The sequence below is a fragment of the Tiliqua scincoides genome, chromosome 6 (assembly GCF_035046505.1).
Source record: "Tiliqua scincoides isolate rTilSci1 chromosome 6, rTilSci1.hap2, whole genome shotgun sequence".
Classification (NCBI taxonomy): Eukaryota; Metazoa; Chordata; class Lepidosauria; order Squamata; family Scincidae; genus Tiliqua; species Tiliqua scincoides.
The window spans coordinates 11,911,582-11,926,569 of NC_089826.1; the positions used below are offsets into that span (position 1 = coordinate 11,911,582).

Below are 14,988 nucleotides of genomic sequence, written 5' to 3' on the forward strand. Positions count from 1 at the left end.
TCTTGTGCCTCAGAATAATGAAAAATTGCCAGTGCAGAAAGGGGTAAGTTGAAAAAAAGCTTCTTGGTCCCCAGCAGGGTTATGATCCTGGGGGTCGTGTCCCGTCCCCCGTCCCCCCCGCAAAGACTTCCCAGGGTTCTCAAACTCCCTGGGAGTTTGGGAACCGCTGTGTAAAGTGTTACGTGCAATGAAACAAATTATGATGAGCGCTATCACCCTTGAAACTGGAACGCAAACTTTCCTTTGCGTTTGCTTTTTGCCAGCAAGTTAGTCCTATAGAAGAGAATCATCTTTCACTGTGATTCTCACAATAATTAGATGTAATGCAAACTGTGATATTGCGCCTCTTTTAAAACAATGATTGCTGTGCATTAAACTGGGGCACGTTTGTGGGGTTGGTCCGTGGAACTCCTTGCCACAGGATGTGGTGATGGCGTCTGGCCTGGATGCCTTTAAAAGGGGATTGGACAAGTTTCTGGAGGAAAAATCCATTACGGGTTACAAGCCATGATGTGTATGCGCAACCTCCTGATTTTAGAAACGGGCTATGTCAGAATGCCAGATGCAAAGGAGGGCACCAGGATGCAGGTCTCTTGTTGTCTGGTGTGCTCCCTGGGACATTAGGTGGGCCGCTGTGAGATACAGGAAGCTGGACTAGATGGGCCTATGGCCTGATCCAGTGGGGCTGTTCTTATGTTCTTAAACTACAATTCCCAGGAGGCCTTGCAGGTCTTCTTGTTATCTGGTGTGCTCCTTGGGGCATTTGTTGGGCCCCTGTGAGATACAGGAAGCTGGACTAGATGGGCCTATGGCCTGATCCAGTGGGGCTTCTCTTATGTTCTTATGTGTGTTCTTCTAGGTACAGTTGTCGTTCAGCAGTTGATGTCCATGATGATCAGTGAACACGAGCTGCTGTTCCCTAAGGACGCTGACTCACAAGGCGGGCAGGAGGTATGCAACAACAACAATGAGGTTCAGAAGAAAATGATTCTTGGTCAGCTCCAGAACAAAGAGAACAACAACACCAAGGAATCCCCAGTGAAACGCTGTTCTTGGGATAAACCAGAGTCTCCTCAAAGGACCCTGGTGGACAACGGGTCTCCTACTGGGAGCAAGTCAAGTAGTCCCAGGAACAGCATCCACAAACTGGATGTCACCAGAAGCCCACCCCTCATGGTGAAAAAAAACCCAGCCTTTAATAAAGGCAGTGGCATCGTCACCAATGGGTCCTTCAGCAGCTCCGTGGAGGGCCAAGAGAAGACCTCACCAGCGTTGCCCAATGGAACCTTGCAGGCCAGAAGAACATCTTCCCTGAAAGGGCCGGTCACTAAAATGGGTACACACATTGTGCAGAACGGAGGTGTGCGAATGGGCATCTCCAGCACCGACCCCCACAGCAACTCTTTGAACAGCCGCAACCAGAGCTGGATGCCCAATGGGTACGTGACATTGAGGGACAGCAAGCCGAAGGAGCCCATGAGCGACTCAGGCCAGCACAACAGACTCTCAACGTACGACAACGTGCACCAACAGTTCTCCCTGGTGAACGCCGAAGACAAGCAAAGCGTCGACAGCGCCACGTGGTCCACCTCCTCTTGTGAAATATCCCTCCCTGAACATTCCAACTCCTGTCGCTCTTCTACCACGACCTGCCCTGAGCAAGACTTTTACGGGGCCAATTTTGAAGACCCCGTGTTAGATGAGCCCCAACAAGAGGAGCTCTCCAACCAAGGTGATTTCGAGGGCAAAGGGGACCGCAGAAGCATCGGAGGGCGCAGCAGCCGAGCCACAAGCAGCAGCGACAACAGCGAGACATTTGTGGTCAACAACACGAGCAACCACAGTGCTTTGCACAGCCTGGTGTCGAGCTTAAAGCAGGAAATGGCAAAGCAGAAGGTGGAGTACGAGACAAGGATAAAAAGGTAAGCGGCCAGGGATAGGAGCTCAGCTTCAAAGGCGCATTAGTGCAGAGGCCTTGTCTAGGCAGGAGAGTAGTGGTGGGCCGCTGTGAGATACAGGAAGCTGGACTAGATGGGCCTAGGGCCTGATCCAGTGGGGCTGTTCTTATGTTCTTAAACTACAATTCCCAGGAGGCCTTGCAGGTCTTCTTGTTATCTGGTGTGCTCCCTGGGGCATTTGGTGGGCCGCTGTGAGATACAGGAAGCTGGACTAGATGGGCCTGTGGCCTGATCCAGTGGGGCTGTTCTTATGTTCTTAAACTACAATTCCCAGGAGGCCTTGCAGGTCTCTTGTTATCTGGTGTGCTCCCTGGGGCATTTGGTGGGCCGCTGTGAGATGCAGGAAGCTGGACTAGATGGGCCTATGGACTGATCCAGTGGGGCTGTTCTTATGTTCTTATGTAGTGAGGCATGTGGAGGACACATCAGCACAGGGACCTTGTCTCTAGCAGTCTCCTTGAAGTAGGGAGGCTTTGAATGCCACTTTATGAGAAATTCCGTGAAAAATGGAGGTGCCCTTCCACACCTCCAGGAGGCTTTCTGAGGCTCAGGGATGCTGGACGTGCCCTTCCCACACCCCAGAACCACGACTTGGATGTGATCAGAAGGCACTTCCAGTCATGTCCAGGAGGCCCTTGAGACCCTCCAGCTGCAGGGTTCACACTTGCGCTGAGTCAAATCCACGGGTACCAAACTTTCAGATAAGAAGGGCCAGCTGAGGTGGCCACCAACTGCTACTAGGGAGAGGAGCTGGAAAACAAGGTGCAATTTGGGAAAGGAGCTTTTGTGTGCTCCCCAGTCCTTGAAAAGGTGAGCCAGAATTCTTTTGTGAGAACTTTTGGCTCTGCTCTGTGGCTTTTTCCTTAATAATGTACAGTGATGCCTCGCAAGACGAATGCCTCGCGCAACGAAAAACTCGCAAGACGAAAGCGTTTTGTGATTTTTTTTGGTGACTCGCAAGACAAATTTTTCTATGGCCGTGCTTCGCAAGACGAATTTTTTGCATTTTTTTTTTTGTTTTGGTTTGTTTTAAATCGCGCTTCGCAAGACGAAAATTTCGCAATGCGAAACGACTCGCGGAACGAATTAATTTCGTCTTGCGAGGCACCAATTTATCTGAAGAAGGTCCTGGTGTCCTGGGAAGTTTGATCCCTGTGATTTCCTGGTGACCCAACATGGCTGCCTGCCTTTTTATCTGCAAAAGAATACATTCTTCATCTGCACATATCCAAACCTAATTTAACTGGTTTCTGTTTGGGGTGGCTTATACTCCCATCTGGATAGAAACAGCTACACACTGTTTGCTAGTCAGGGGAGCTAAGATCATTACATTGAGCTTTCCACTCAGATCCCAGGAGAAAAAAAAAAATTATTTAAATTCTATATGCTCTGTCACAGAGCGTTGCATTAAAAATGAAGAAGCAAAAAAAAGGTCAGATGACATCTTAGCGCTTGGCTTAATTTATCTCTTAGGGGGTGATGTGTCACTCACCAAGTGATCTAAAGATCCAGCTGTAAATGTTAACGAGCATCACAAAATTTATTTCACTCGTCGTCAAGGGACAGAGCTGAAGACACTCAGAAAGGAAAAATTATTTCTCAGCAACTGCAGATACAAAAGTCCCTCTGCAAGGGCTGGTCTTTCCGATTCATGGCATGGATTTTGGTTGAGCCCAGGAGGCTTTGATTCCATTACAGAAAATTGCAAATGAGTCTTAGAAAAAGGCTTCAACTTAGCATGACCCAGTGTAAGACGGAGGCTAGCTGGCTTCCCATTTTGGACTGTGAATGTCAAAATGTTGGGGGAGTTATTAGAATGCCATGTTTTCGCAAAACATGGATCACAACGTGTAATCACAAAATTCAGACTAAAAAAAAAATATTAGCCTTACTGTTGTGGAGGAAATCATGGACCCCCACTTGACAATGGATTCATTTTATGATCACTTCACAGCAGATTCTCTAGTTAAATAGGGTTCATTATTAGATGCTAAGGTGGGCCCGCCTTAGCCACATGGGTTTGGTTCCAGAAACACCGCCCCCCCCCCCATGGATGAGAAATTCAGTGGATGCTCAAGTCCCGGTCTAGAGGGCCAACTGGAAGAGAAGGGGAAGTGCAGGTCAGTGTGGGGCAAACCCCACTGGCTGTTTTAAATGGATCAGAGCAGCTGCCACCATCCTGAGAAGGAGAAGACCCATCAAGCAGGCAGTCAGGAAGATGGCGGGCACTGCTTTTTGCAGCAGCTGCAGGGGCAGAGGCAGGAAAGAATATTGTCTGGGCCTCCTCACGCAAAGATCATTTACAGCCCAATCCTATCCTCCACTACAACACGGCATGCAGTCTCATCAGCAGAGTGTGTGCTGTATGCGATGGTGGGAGAATGACCAGAGTGCCCTCAGTTGGCTTTCTGGTCACGTGTGGGTCTCCTTGGACCCACACCAGCTATTTAGCTGGTGTATGTCCACTACACTATTTAGCTGGTGTATGTCCAAGGAGAGGAAAGGGGTGAGGTGGTTTGGCAAATGGGATAGAATCTAGCATGGACTTTTGCCATCAAGCTCCGCCAGCTCCCAACATTTCTTCTCCACCACAAACTGCTCCCCTCTGCTATCATACCTGGGCTAGCAGATACCTGGGTGATTCTGGAGCATGCAGAAAGCTGCTGGCTATTTTTGTCAGTGGCTCCATCATGTGATGGTGACTTAACATTTGTGCCATCACAGGACCTTTTGTGAGAAAAGGTCCATAGGATTGGGCTGTCAGTTTTTGTAGAGTGACAGCCTCGCCTTTTCTGTAATCCATGACCGCGCATTAATCTTCCTTCCTGATACTCATGAATGCTCTGAAAAGCCCACCATTCATAAATTCCTTGCCAGCTCACAGGAAATTGTATTTTTTAAAATGTCAGTAACATAATCTGTTTATCACAACAGTTTGGAAGAGAACAGCATGTATAAATCTGGCACAATTATAGAAAATTGTTTGCTGTTATTTGAGGATTTACAATTGTGCTTGTTTACTTCAGAGTACTCTCTCTCCTCCCTATCCCAAGAGAGATTTCAGAATAATTTTTTCCAATAGCCGTGAATGAGCAGATTTAATAACTCCACTCTAGTTTATTTCAAGGCATTTGTTAGTCTGAGCGTGGGCATGAGTAAGAAATGTACAGTGGGGATACTTTTATCACAGCATCTGGAATGGGTGACAAGAAACCCAATTATCTGACAACCTTACAAATGAATAGAAAACAGGCTTGTTTACGAGTGAGCAGTTCTCTTCAGCAAAAGAGAGTATTTATATCGGCAATCTCAACCAGTGGCATAATGGAATTTTTTTTAAAAAAAAATACTGAATATAGCCACTAATTATGAGGCTCTCTAAAAGTCTATTTGGCTTCCCATTTGATGGAGCTTGTGTTGATCCACAGGGTTAATCATTTGACTAAATTGGATTCCAGGAAGTTCATCAGATGCTGATGGCTGCTATCATAACTGGCCTTTTAAAGAAGTTGAGCAAAATTCATTAACAGTAGGTCAGTCAATGGGTATACCCTAACTAGAAATAGGATGTCTGTCTTCAGCATGCACCTGAATATCAGATGATGAAGCCAAAAAGCAGGGGAAAAAGAGGCCACAGAATCCTAGCCCCCTTCCCGGACCTGATCCCACGGTGTAAGTCCACATGGACCTATGCCAGCTATTTAGACCCCTCCTCCATGCTGTGGAGGCTTACCCCCAGGTAAGGGGACAATTGTTCCCTTACCCAGAGGCAGGGCTTCTGAGAGGAATTTTATCTGGGTTATAAGGTTTCTTTTGGGGCCCTTCCCTTTCTCCAATGGATCACAATTTCATATGATCATTGGATTGTAATTTGTAATTTTCTACAAATGTGGGCTTACACAAAATGTGACTGCTAGTCTTCACACAATATATGTAAACATTTTCTGAAATCCCAGGAAATTTCTAGATCTCATCTTTTGACTCTCAGGCCCCCCTTTTTTTTTTACCCCAGGCACAGGTACAATGTACCCCCTGCACCTTCCTGTCATGGTCCTGCCAGAGAAGACCCCCATAATGGTTCCCCCACTGCAGGATGCAGCAGTAGCCAGTTTGGCACTGCTGCATTGTAGGGGAAGGATAGGATTAGGTTGTAAAACTTGTGTAATTTATGGCTTTTGACAAGCAAGTGAAAGCAAATTAATCTTTCATCCGTGAGTAGAAGGGGATGTTGATGACCCATAACCACCAGGGATAGTAAGACTTTTTGCTCGCCCTAAATACATGGTCATTATTATTCCAGCATAACATTCAAAGGAATGTTTATAGTGAAGAGATAGAGGACAGGAATATTTTGATGATATGATGCTGTGGCTGCAATATGATGTGTTTATCATTGGGTCTTTAATCTAGGAGGATAATTTTACAATACGATTAACGGCCCAATCCTAACTAGCTTTCCGGCATTGATACAGCTGTGCCAATGGGGCATATGCTCCATCCTATGGGGGGGGGGAGTCATGGAGGCCTCGTCAAAGTAAGGGAACATTTGTTCCCTTATATTGGGGCTGCATTGCAGCTGCATCGGTGCTAGAAAGTTGATTAGGATTGGGCTGTAAGTTGGAAATGCAAGGGCAAGGAATTTGGTGGTGTCACTATTTGCAAATTAAACATGTAATTAAGAACTGAAGAAGGAAACATGATGATTTGTGAGACTGGACAGAGTTTGATGGAAAAGATGAGGAAGATACAGGTGCAGCTCTGTTGTATATTTTATGGTCCTAACAGCCCAATCCTATGCTTCCCCCTGCCAATGCAAGCATGCCAAAATGCCTTGTGCTGCATCCTGCAGGGTGGGGGAGGGGGAATCCCAGAAGTCTCCTTTTGAATAAGGGAACATTTGGTAAGGTAAGGGAACAAATCACTGGCGCACTGCTGCATAGAACCAATCCGCCCTGTCCCGTCCAGCCTCCCCTATGTGTTAACTGGTTCAGCAGGCTGGTCCCAAGCTATCGCTGCATGCAGGTGATAGCTGGGGCCTCCCTGTTGGTGGTCTGGCAGCACACGTCTTTGCCCGCTTGCCAGAGGTCCTTTTGCAGCTGCCAGAAGGCTGGAACATGGCTGGAACACTCATTCTGCCAGCAGATGTGCCCAATAGGATTGGACTGTAAGACATCACCATTTTAGACTCTTAAGTTTAGATGATATCGAAGCAAAGATCGAGTTTGCATTGCTAATGGATCCCATGATATTACTCTTTGGAATAATTAACTCATTAGTTATCCTCAATGATCAGGATCATCTGCCCAGCTGGGTGTTAGCAATTGCTGGACCCCCCCACCCCAAGCCCATCTCACTCACAATGAAGGTTTGGGTATGTAAGCTTTGGGATGTGGAGTTCCTAGAAAAGGTGTCCAATCTAGCTGGAGTCAGGAAGGGAAGCTAACCAGATGAATTATGTTTGGTAACATAACTGGTAATTATGTTTGAAATATTTATCAATTGAAGGATGATAAACAAGTAATATGCAGTAATCCAATTCAATCTAATGGAATGATTTTTTTTTTTGAAAAAACCGCACACGTTCCAACAAGAACACCAAAGAAAAAGTCCCCATTTTCTAATCTGCAGAATAATTTCCAGTTGTCTGATGGGTCAATTTTATATGACCCAAGAAAGGTCAATATCACCATTTCTTACGTGAAATTAGTCAGCGTGCAGGTCAAGAAGGAAACATATGACTTACCACCAGTAGTTATTTCTATCAAAAGGTTTTATTAGCTTAGTTATTAGTTTTATTATCTACTGCTCTGAGAGAGCAGCTTGTGTGCAGAGTCCTAATGATGGGGTGAAATATCAGAGGGGAGCTTACGAAATCCACAAGCCCCAGCCTGACTCTCCCCACTCATTTCCTTTAAAAACAGTAGAATTAATTCAAGTACTCTTTGCATTGGATCAGTGGGTGTCTCTTATCAGCCAATTAAACAGATTTTCAGCCCAATCCTGTCCAGCGCAGGAATGGCAGCTCCAAATGCCTACCAGATCCTGAGACTCCTTGGGTTTCGCAAATGTGCCTTAAGGCATCAGTGCTGGGGCACCCTTGTATCAGGCTGTTTGATACCTGGCAGTGGAGCCAGCTTTATTCCAAGCACTGGTGCCCTTAGAGCTGTTGATCTGAAAGCAGCCTCACCTTCTCCATGAATGTGCTTGTGGCCAGTTTACACATCTGGAAGAAAATACATTTCCTCAGGCCTATCCCCTTCAGGTTGGGCAAAAGGGTGTTAATAGGTAGTGATCTTCATTAGCAGTCAGTTAAAATCCTTGCCCCTGGCAATCATGCCAGTGGGCTCTTGTCAACTGTGGTATACTCACAGCCATAGGCTGAAGATCTAACTCATTTTTCCAGCTAAATTTGGACTTGAGGAAACCAGAAACTTTAAATAACAAAGGGAATTTGCATAAGAAGGATAGCTATTTCACCCCCAAGTGGCTCATTTAAAACTAGACATACTTCTTTTGCAGATGCGTTTTGATGTAAACCTGCTTTTGTCCTCTGGCCCAGCGTAGGTGCCAGCCTGTGAGTCAAGTGTGGGCTGATACATAGAGGATCCAGTGGGGTCAGAAGAAGATGCTTTGTGAGTCCCTTAGGCCCAAATCCTAACCCACTTTCCAGCACTGGCATAGCTGTGCCAATGGGACGTGTGCTGCATCCTACAGTTGGGTGTCAGTCAAGGTAAGGGAGTGTTTGTTCCCTTACCTAGGAGCTGCATTGCCCTTATGTCAGTGCTGGAAAGTGGGTTAGGACTGTACCCTTAGTTCACTTATCCTCACAAGGCAGTCAGGTCATTGACACTACCATTTTGCTCACTGACGATCATGAGTTAGTGGACCCCTATTGAAATGGTTATTCTACTTCTGAAATACTGGGCAATTACAGACCCCAAAGTTTGTAAAGCATTAAACCTAAGCGTGAGTGCAAAGTCTTTTCCAATGTTGTGTTAATGCCAAATTACACTGAGTCTTTGTCTCCTGTTTTAACCATCTAGCCTTGAACAGAGGAACCTCTCCCTGGAGACCGAGATGATGAACCTGCACGATGAACTGGAACAAGAAAAGAAGAAGTTCACGATGGTTGAAATCAAAATGCGCAATGCGGAGAGGGCCAAAGAGGACGCTGAGAAGAGGAACGACATGCTGCAGAAAGAGATGGAGCAATTCTTCTCCACATTTGGTGAACTGACCGTAGAGCCACGTAGGCCGGAAAGAGGCAACACCATCTGGATCCAATGAGCGTGGCAAACGAAGACTGTGGAATTCTGGGAAGAGGGTTGTCAGGATATTCTATTGGAACAGGTGACTGGTCACCCGGCTGAGGCTAGCACTCAACGTGATGTTGTCAACCTTCAAAAAAAAGGCACTGTGTTGACATCAACACACCGCATCTGCCCTGTGACCTTTGTAACTGAGAAATCATACCCCTCGTGTACATCATATTGCTACTGTCAAGTGTTACAACTGGGCTTGTGTATATAGATTTTAAATAGGTCATCCTGGGAGACAAAAATAGAGACATGAAAAAAAAATATTTTAATGCCAGTCTTATATTTAAACTAGCAAATGGAAACGTCATTGCAATCAAGCTTTATATTGAGGCTTTTCTCCCTTGCACTTACTTAACATAATAAGCTATTTTGGGCTTTGTGTTATCATCGGCTTATTTTGTATATTAATTTTTTTTCTTTGGTTGCCTTTGTCACTGGGGAATTAAGATAAACAAATATATATATATATATATATATATAATGTTGTTCGCTATTAAAGCAAACAAACAAAAAGATAATGCGTGACCGTGCTGTTTGTGCCAGTGGATTTGCCCATGACCAAAGTGTAAATAATTTTATAAAAATATAACATGAGTATCACTGAGCTTGAACTCTTTTCTTTCTTGTGTTGTACCTTTCGACTAATAGATCTGGGTCCAGGCTCTCCCCTAAGGGTGCCAGGGGGTGCAGGAAGCCCTCCTATATCTAGACCTCTTCCTACGCTGGCAAGCTGCTGCTGATGGCAGGGCAGGGTTGGTGGAAAGGGAACTCGAATAGGGAGGTTGTGATGGCACCTTGAATTGTCCCAGTACTTTGCTTACTTATGACTGCACTTTGAGCACTTAGAGAAAATGCAGATGTTTTATTATAAAGGTTGTGGAATGGTTTATATTTTGTTGTTGGCATCCTTCAGTCTCGGAAGACTATGGTGTCACGCTCTGAATGGTGGTTCTGGAACAGAGTGTCCTCTCCAGTGCACGAAGCCTGGGTAAAGTAGGTATGGAGGATAGGCTGTTACCCATGCAGCAAATCCCCCCTCTCCACGTCGCTGAAATGGTCCAATGGAAAGGCAGAGGCCAATACGGATGGTTCCAGCGGCGTCGCAGGAGTTGCCAGAACGTGACTGTGTTCAGCCATGAACTGCCTCAGGGACTCCGGCTCCGGATTTTGCCTCGAGGTTGACTCCTGAAGCCTTCTCCATAACTGGATGTAGCCACAAGGCAGTGGAGGTTTGGGATCAGAGTTTTCCTTCTCTCAGATGAGCTGCCTTCCCAGGCTGACGAGTCCCATCTACCCGGTGGCTGTTTAGTCGCCTCTTACGACAAGTACAGCCAAACCGAGGGCCTATTCTTATCAAATGTATCCCTGACTAGCAGATTTGTCATGATTACGTATCTAGTGAAGCTTCCGAGGCCAGCCAAAACTTATGCACCTCTGCTTCTGTCTCAAAGTCCATCCTTAGAACTACCATTAATACAGTATGTGTATTAGTATGTGTCTCCAGTGAAGCTTCTGGTGCACCCTCTAACACCCTCGCTAGTTTCATATGTGGAGAGTCCAAGCCTATGCAGGGCTGAGACAGCTTGTGATCCATCGGCGTACATCCCAGAAAAACAGCGCAATTATCATTCTGTGGGCCACAGTCACTACAGCCAACAACTGGAGGCCGCACTGAACCACTTCCTTCCTGTGCTGCCACTAAGTCAGTGAGGGATGCAGCAGGAGGGAGGATTGTTTTGGGGTGGGGAGTGAACTGTGTCAGGGGCAGTTTGGTGGGGTGGGGTGGGGTGGGAAGAGTGGATCAATGCAGCAGCAGTGCATACCAAGATCCTATCCCCTTTTTCCCAGCCCGACATGCCCTCTGACTCTCCATGGACTTACACCAGCTAAATTGGAGGCCAGGAGGCCTATGGAGGGATAAGTAAAAAACATTTTTACTTACCTTTCCTGGGCCATCTGGTTCCTCTCCCCTATGACCAACTGCTCCATCAGCAGGACTGGCAGGGCTTGTGCCATAGCCAGGCATGTGAGACTCAGTTCTTAAATTCTGCGCGGCATACCAACCTGGTAACTCTGTCAGTGCTCAATAGCCCACCTGTTTTGCAGCCTGCCCATGGTTAATGTGGTTCCATTCTTAACCCATTGATATTTGCCCACTGAACACCTTGTTTGCCTGACAGTCTGCCCCCAACAGCAGTTAGAAAGCCTTTGTGTCAGCTAAAACCAGCAGTGATGTTTTTAGAGTCTTCTGGAAGACTCAGAAGCCTTCTCCAAAAACCAGAAGTGATGTTTTTAGGACACGGAGCAGCATTTTTTGGTGGCACAGGGGCCAGGATCACAATTGGGAGGAAGTCAATGAGTAGTGTTTAATTACTAAGCTGAATGCCAGAGCTAAACATCACTCGAGGATAGTTTAGCCCTGAAATAATAATAAAGTGTACTTCACCTCCCCTCATCACAGAATACCATATATGCTCCTCATCCAGAATGATTTCTTGGATGCAACATCCAATCTCTCTCTCTCTCTCTCTCTCTCTCTCTCTCTGTTTTTGCTTTTGAAATAAAACACAACAAAGACGACAACCCAAAGGACTCAAGACAACAGTGCAAAGTATTTAGACAAGAACTCTGATTTTTTTTTTCTTTTTTTGGCACAAAGGGGAAAATAGATTCCCTTCTGCTTTTAATAACTCAAAACAAACAGAAGTCAGAATGCATCGACTCAACATTGATTCACAAAAGGTTGATGAACAAAGCCAAGACCCCTCCAATCCCCCTCGTACCACCCACAGGAAACAATGAAAGGTAGAAAGTAAACGGCGGAAGGAAACAAAATGTAATGAGGTTCATTGCCTTATCAAATGTCACAATTGTCAGTTCATCCATGCTCACTGGCTGTGACTTAAATCACGTTCAAAACTAAGACCTTGCAATGAAGTTGGACACTTTCTCCTCTTCCAGTCTTGATGCTGAACTGTGGCTCTTGCATGTTTTTTTTTGTTTTGTTTTCCCCGTATATATAGAGATATAAAAACTACTTTTATCAACACTGAGAGGTTACACTCCTGGTCATTGTGAATTATATTTGGAAATCCAATCATGCAGAACTACAGGCAGGTGCAACTTAAGGTCTTATTACAGGATGGGCATGGCAAGGTGAACAGTTTGGTGTCGCTAGTTGGGTTTGCAAGATCCTGGAAACATTTGTTGCGAAACATATTACTGGCCAGAAGTCCCACGGTTTTTGTTTTTCAGTTTACTAAATATACATAATTCTCTATATACACATTCAACCCTCAAAGACTTTTCCGCCCTCTGGCTGATCACCAAGAGAGGAAATGACCAGCGGTACCATATGCAGGTATATGGCAGCCTTTGAAAAACGCAGAAAGTGATGGACCGTTATAGATAAGTTACAAAGAGGGAAAGGGTAGGGGGGAGAATTGGTAGAGATATTTACATAGATGTATCTTGCTAGGTAGGCGAAATGCACAGCCCTGCTCAACTGAAATAACCCAATTCACTGAATGTAGTGTGTCTTGCTCCATTTACTTTAAGTCCCTGGAATATTTCCCCTGAAGCCCATATTAAGCTGACATGCCAAATCAGACCATCTCTGTCTACCTTGACTGCCAGCAGGTCTCTAGGATCTCAAGCTGAGGTCTTTGAACTGGAAATGCTGGGAATTGAACCCTGGTGTTTGTTTTTTTTATATGCAAATCTTGCAGTGACGCATACAAACTGCAGTGCGCGTCCATCTACACTCTCTTATATAGAGTCATGGAATTGGTTGCACTGTACACAACTATAGTTGGATTGGTTGCTCGTTCATCTAGGTCCGAAGGAGTGTACTGTGACTCCAGAGATTCATACGTGGATAAATAGATGTCATCCTTTCAGAAACTCTGCTGTTTGCATTGCTCACATAACTGCACTTAATAGAAGGTACATTCACTTTAAAACTGGCTCACTTTCTGTGTTGCTTCAAGCACACCCTAGTGGTGAAGTTAAGACTAAAAGGGAATTCTTTATGCCACCTAGAAAGGTCTTCAGAGTTTGGCATTAGTGGGACACCTTTGGATGCTGCATCTGTCTTTTGTTTTGGAATAAATACAGGGTCTTCAGGTGCCTTTCAAGATGATCAGCTCAATCTGCAGTCTAGCAGAGTACTTGGATTTGAGCTGCTTTAGTCTTGTCACACTTAATAGGACTTAATTTAGGACCATGTCAGGCTACGTGGAACAGGAGCAGAGTCAAATCCCTGCTCTGCCAGGAGCTTTCTTAGACAAGAAAGCTTAGACAAGGCATCCTCTTGGTTACTTCTTTAAACTAGGCATATTATCTTACAGGGAACCTTATCTTACAGGGAAACCAAGTATAAAATAAAGCACGCTATATGAGACAAATCATAACATAGCGGGGACTAAGTCATTTCAAATCAAAGTACTCCAGTTCAGTTGGTGTCTATAGCACAAGGGGTGTTGGGTTACACCCCCTTGCAGCACTTTAGTGCAACCAGTTTTACAGAAGGGAGTGTATTGTAAGTGGGCTATGAATGGCAGCTTCCCATTCATCAGTGGCACTAAAACCAGCCTGTGAGAAAGGGACACACTTTTTGTAAGAAAATGAGATCTATCAGGTAAACAGGGCTACTCAGGGAAAATAGCGCACTGCTTCTGCTCCACGAGTTTAACCATCTTTCCTCATTAAGGCTGCAATCCTAGCCACACATAGCTAGGAGTAAGCCCCATTGACTATAATGGGGGTTACTTCCGAGTAGACATGCACAGGATTCGGCTCTTGGGTATCTGTGGAATAATTCAAATCTACTCTCCCTCACCCTTTAAAGTCATTCATTCATATTCAAACCAGCTCAGCCGTCAGAGTCTTAAAGATGCAGGGTTCTAGCCAATATTACAGAGGAAATTTCCAGCCTAGAAATGCAAATTCATGCCCTGGATTTAGCAGGCTACAAAGATCACAGCTGTTTGCAGGTGGCTCACAAAGATACATACTAAAAGTAAAAAAAAATCCAAACACACTAAGTGGAAACCAGTGTGGTTTCCAAAACTATCCAAACAAAATCTAATTCTTTTGAGATGCTTGCTCCACACCTTTCGCTGAGGACGCATGACCATCAAAATGATGCCATAGAGAACAATGCTCCGAGACCCTTATTTTACATAGGGGGGAAGACTAATTTCGGCAGGTGCAGTTGGTGGTGTTGCGATGCTGCACGTTGAAAACATGTTTCAGGTGCCAAAATAGTCTTTTCTGCACAACTGTAAAAGGCACTGGAACTCTATCCTCCATGTCATCTATGCCCCTTTCCAAGTACCTAGCGTTTGGACCCAATAACTATGGATTGTCACAAAGCACAGATAGACCTGTGACTGCAATACGCAACTCCAGATGGGAGCTCCCATTAATGAATGTACCTCAGTACAAAAAAACCGAAAAATAAAAATAAATGCCCCACTCATAGAAAACTAGCATGTCAGAGTAAAACAATAATATAAATATCCACGTAGCTATCCAAAACGAGTTCAGGGTCTTTCTGAATATGGCAGGGGTAACAATTCCACTGGCTTCTCTTGGGTGGCTCTGAACTGGCTGGGTCATTCATTAGATGCCCTTTTGCTCAATGGATCATGCACGGCCCTTTAGTCTGAGTAACTAGAAGTTTCTGGAGTCAAAATGATGCATATAAA

At 45.2% G+C, this 14,988-nt stretch overlaps 1 protein-coding gene across 1 annotated transcript in view; it reads left to right on the forward strand.

Annotated features, from left to right (window-relative positions):
• Nucleotides 1–9,882, forward strand: part of ARHGAP24 (Rho GTPase activating protein 24) — a 132,071-nt gene extending 122,189 nt beyond the window's left edge. The window contains exons 7-8 of the mRNA XM_066631829.1: nt 860–1,922; nt 9,002–9,882. Coding sequence (XP_066487926.1) covers nt 860–1,922; nt 9,002–9,245 — 1,307 coding nt within the window. The 3' untranslated portion in view covers nt 9,246–9,882. The remainder of the gene's footprint in view (nt 1–859; nt 1,923–9,001) is intronic.
• Nucleotides 9,883–14,988: the final 5,106 nt, after the last annotated feature.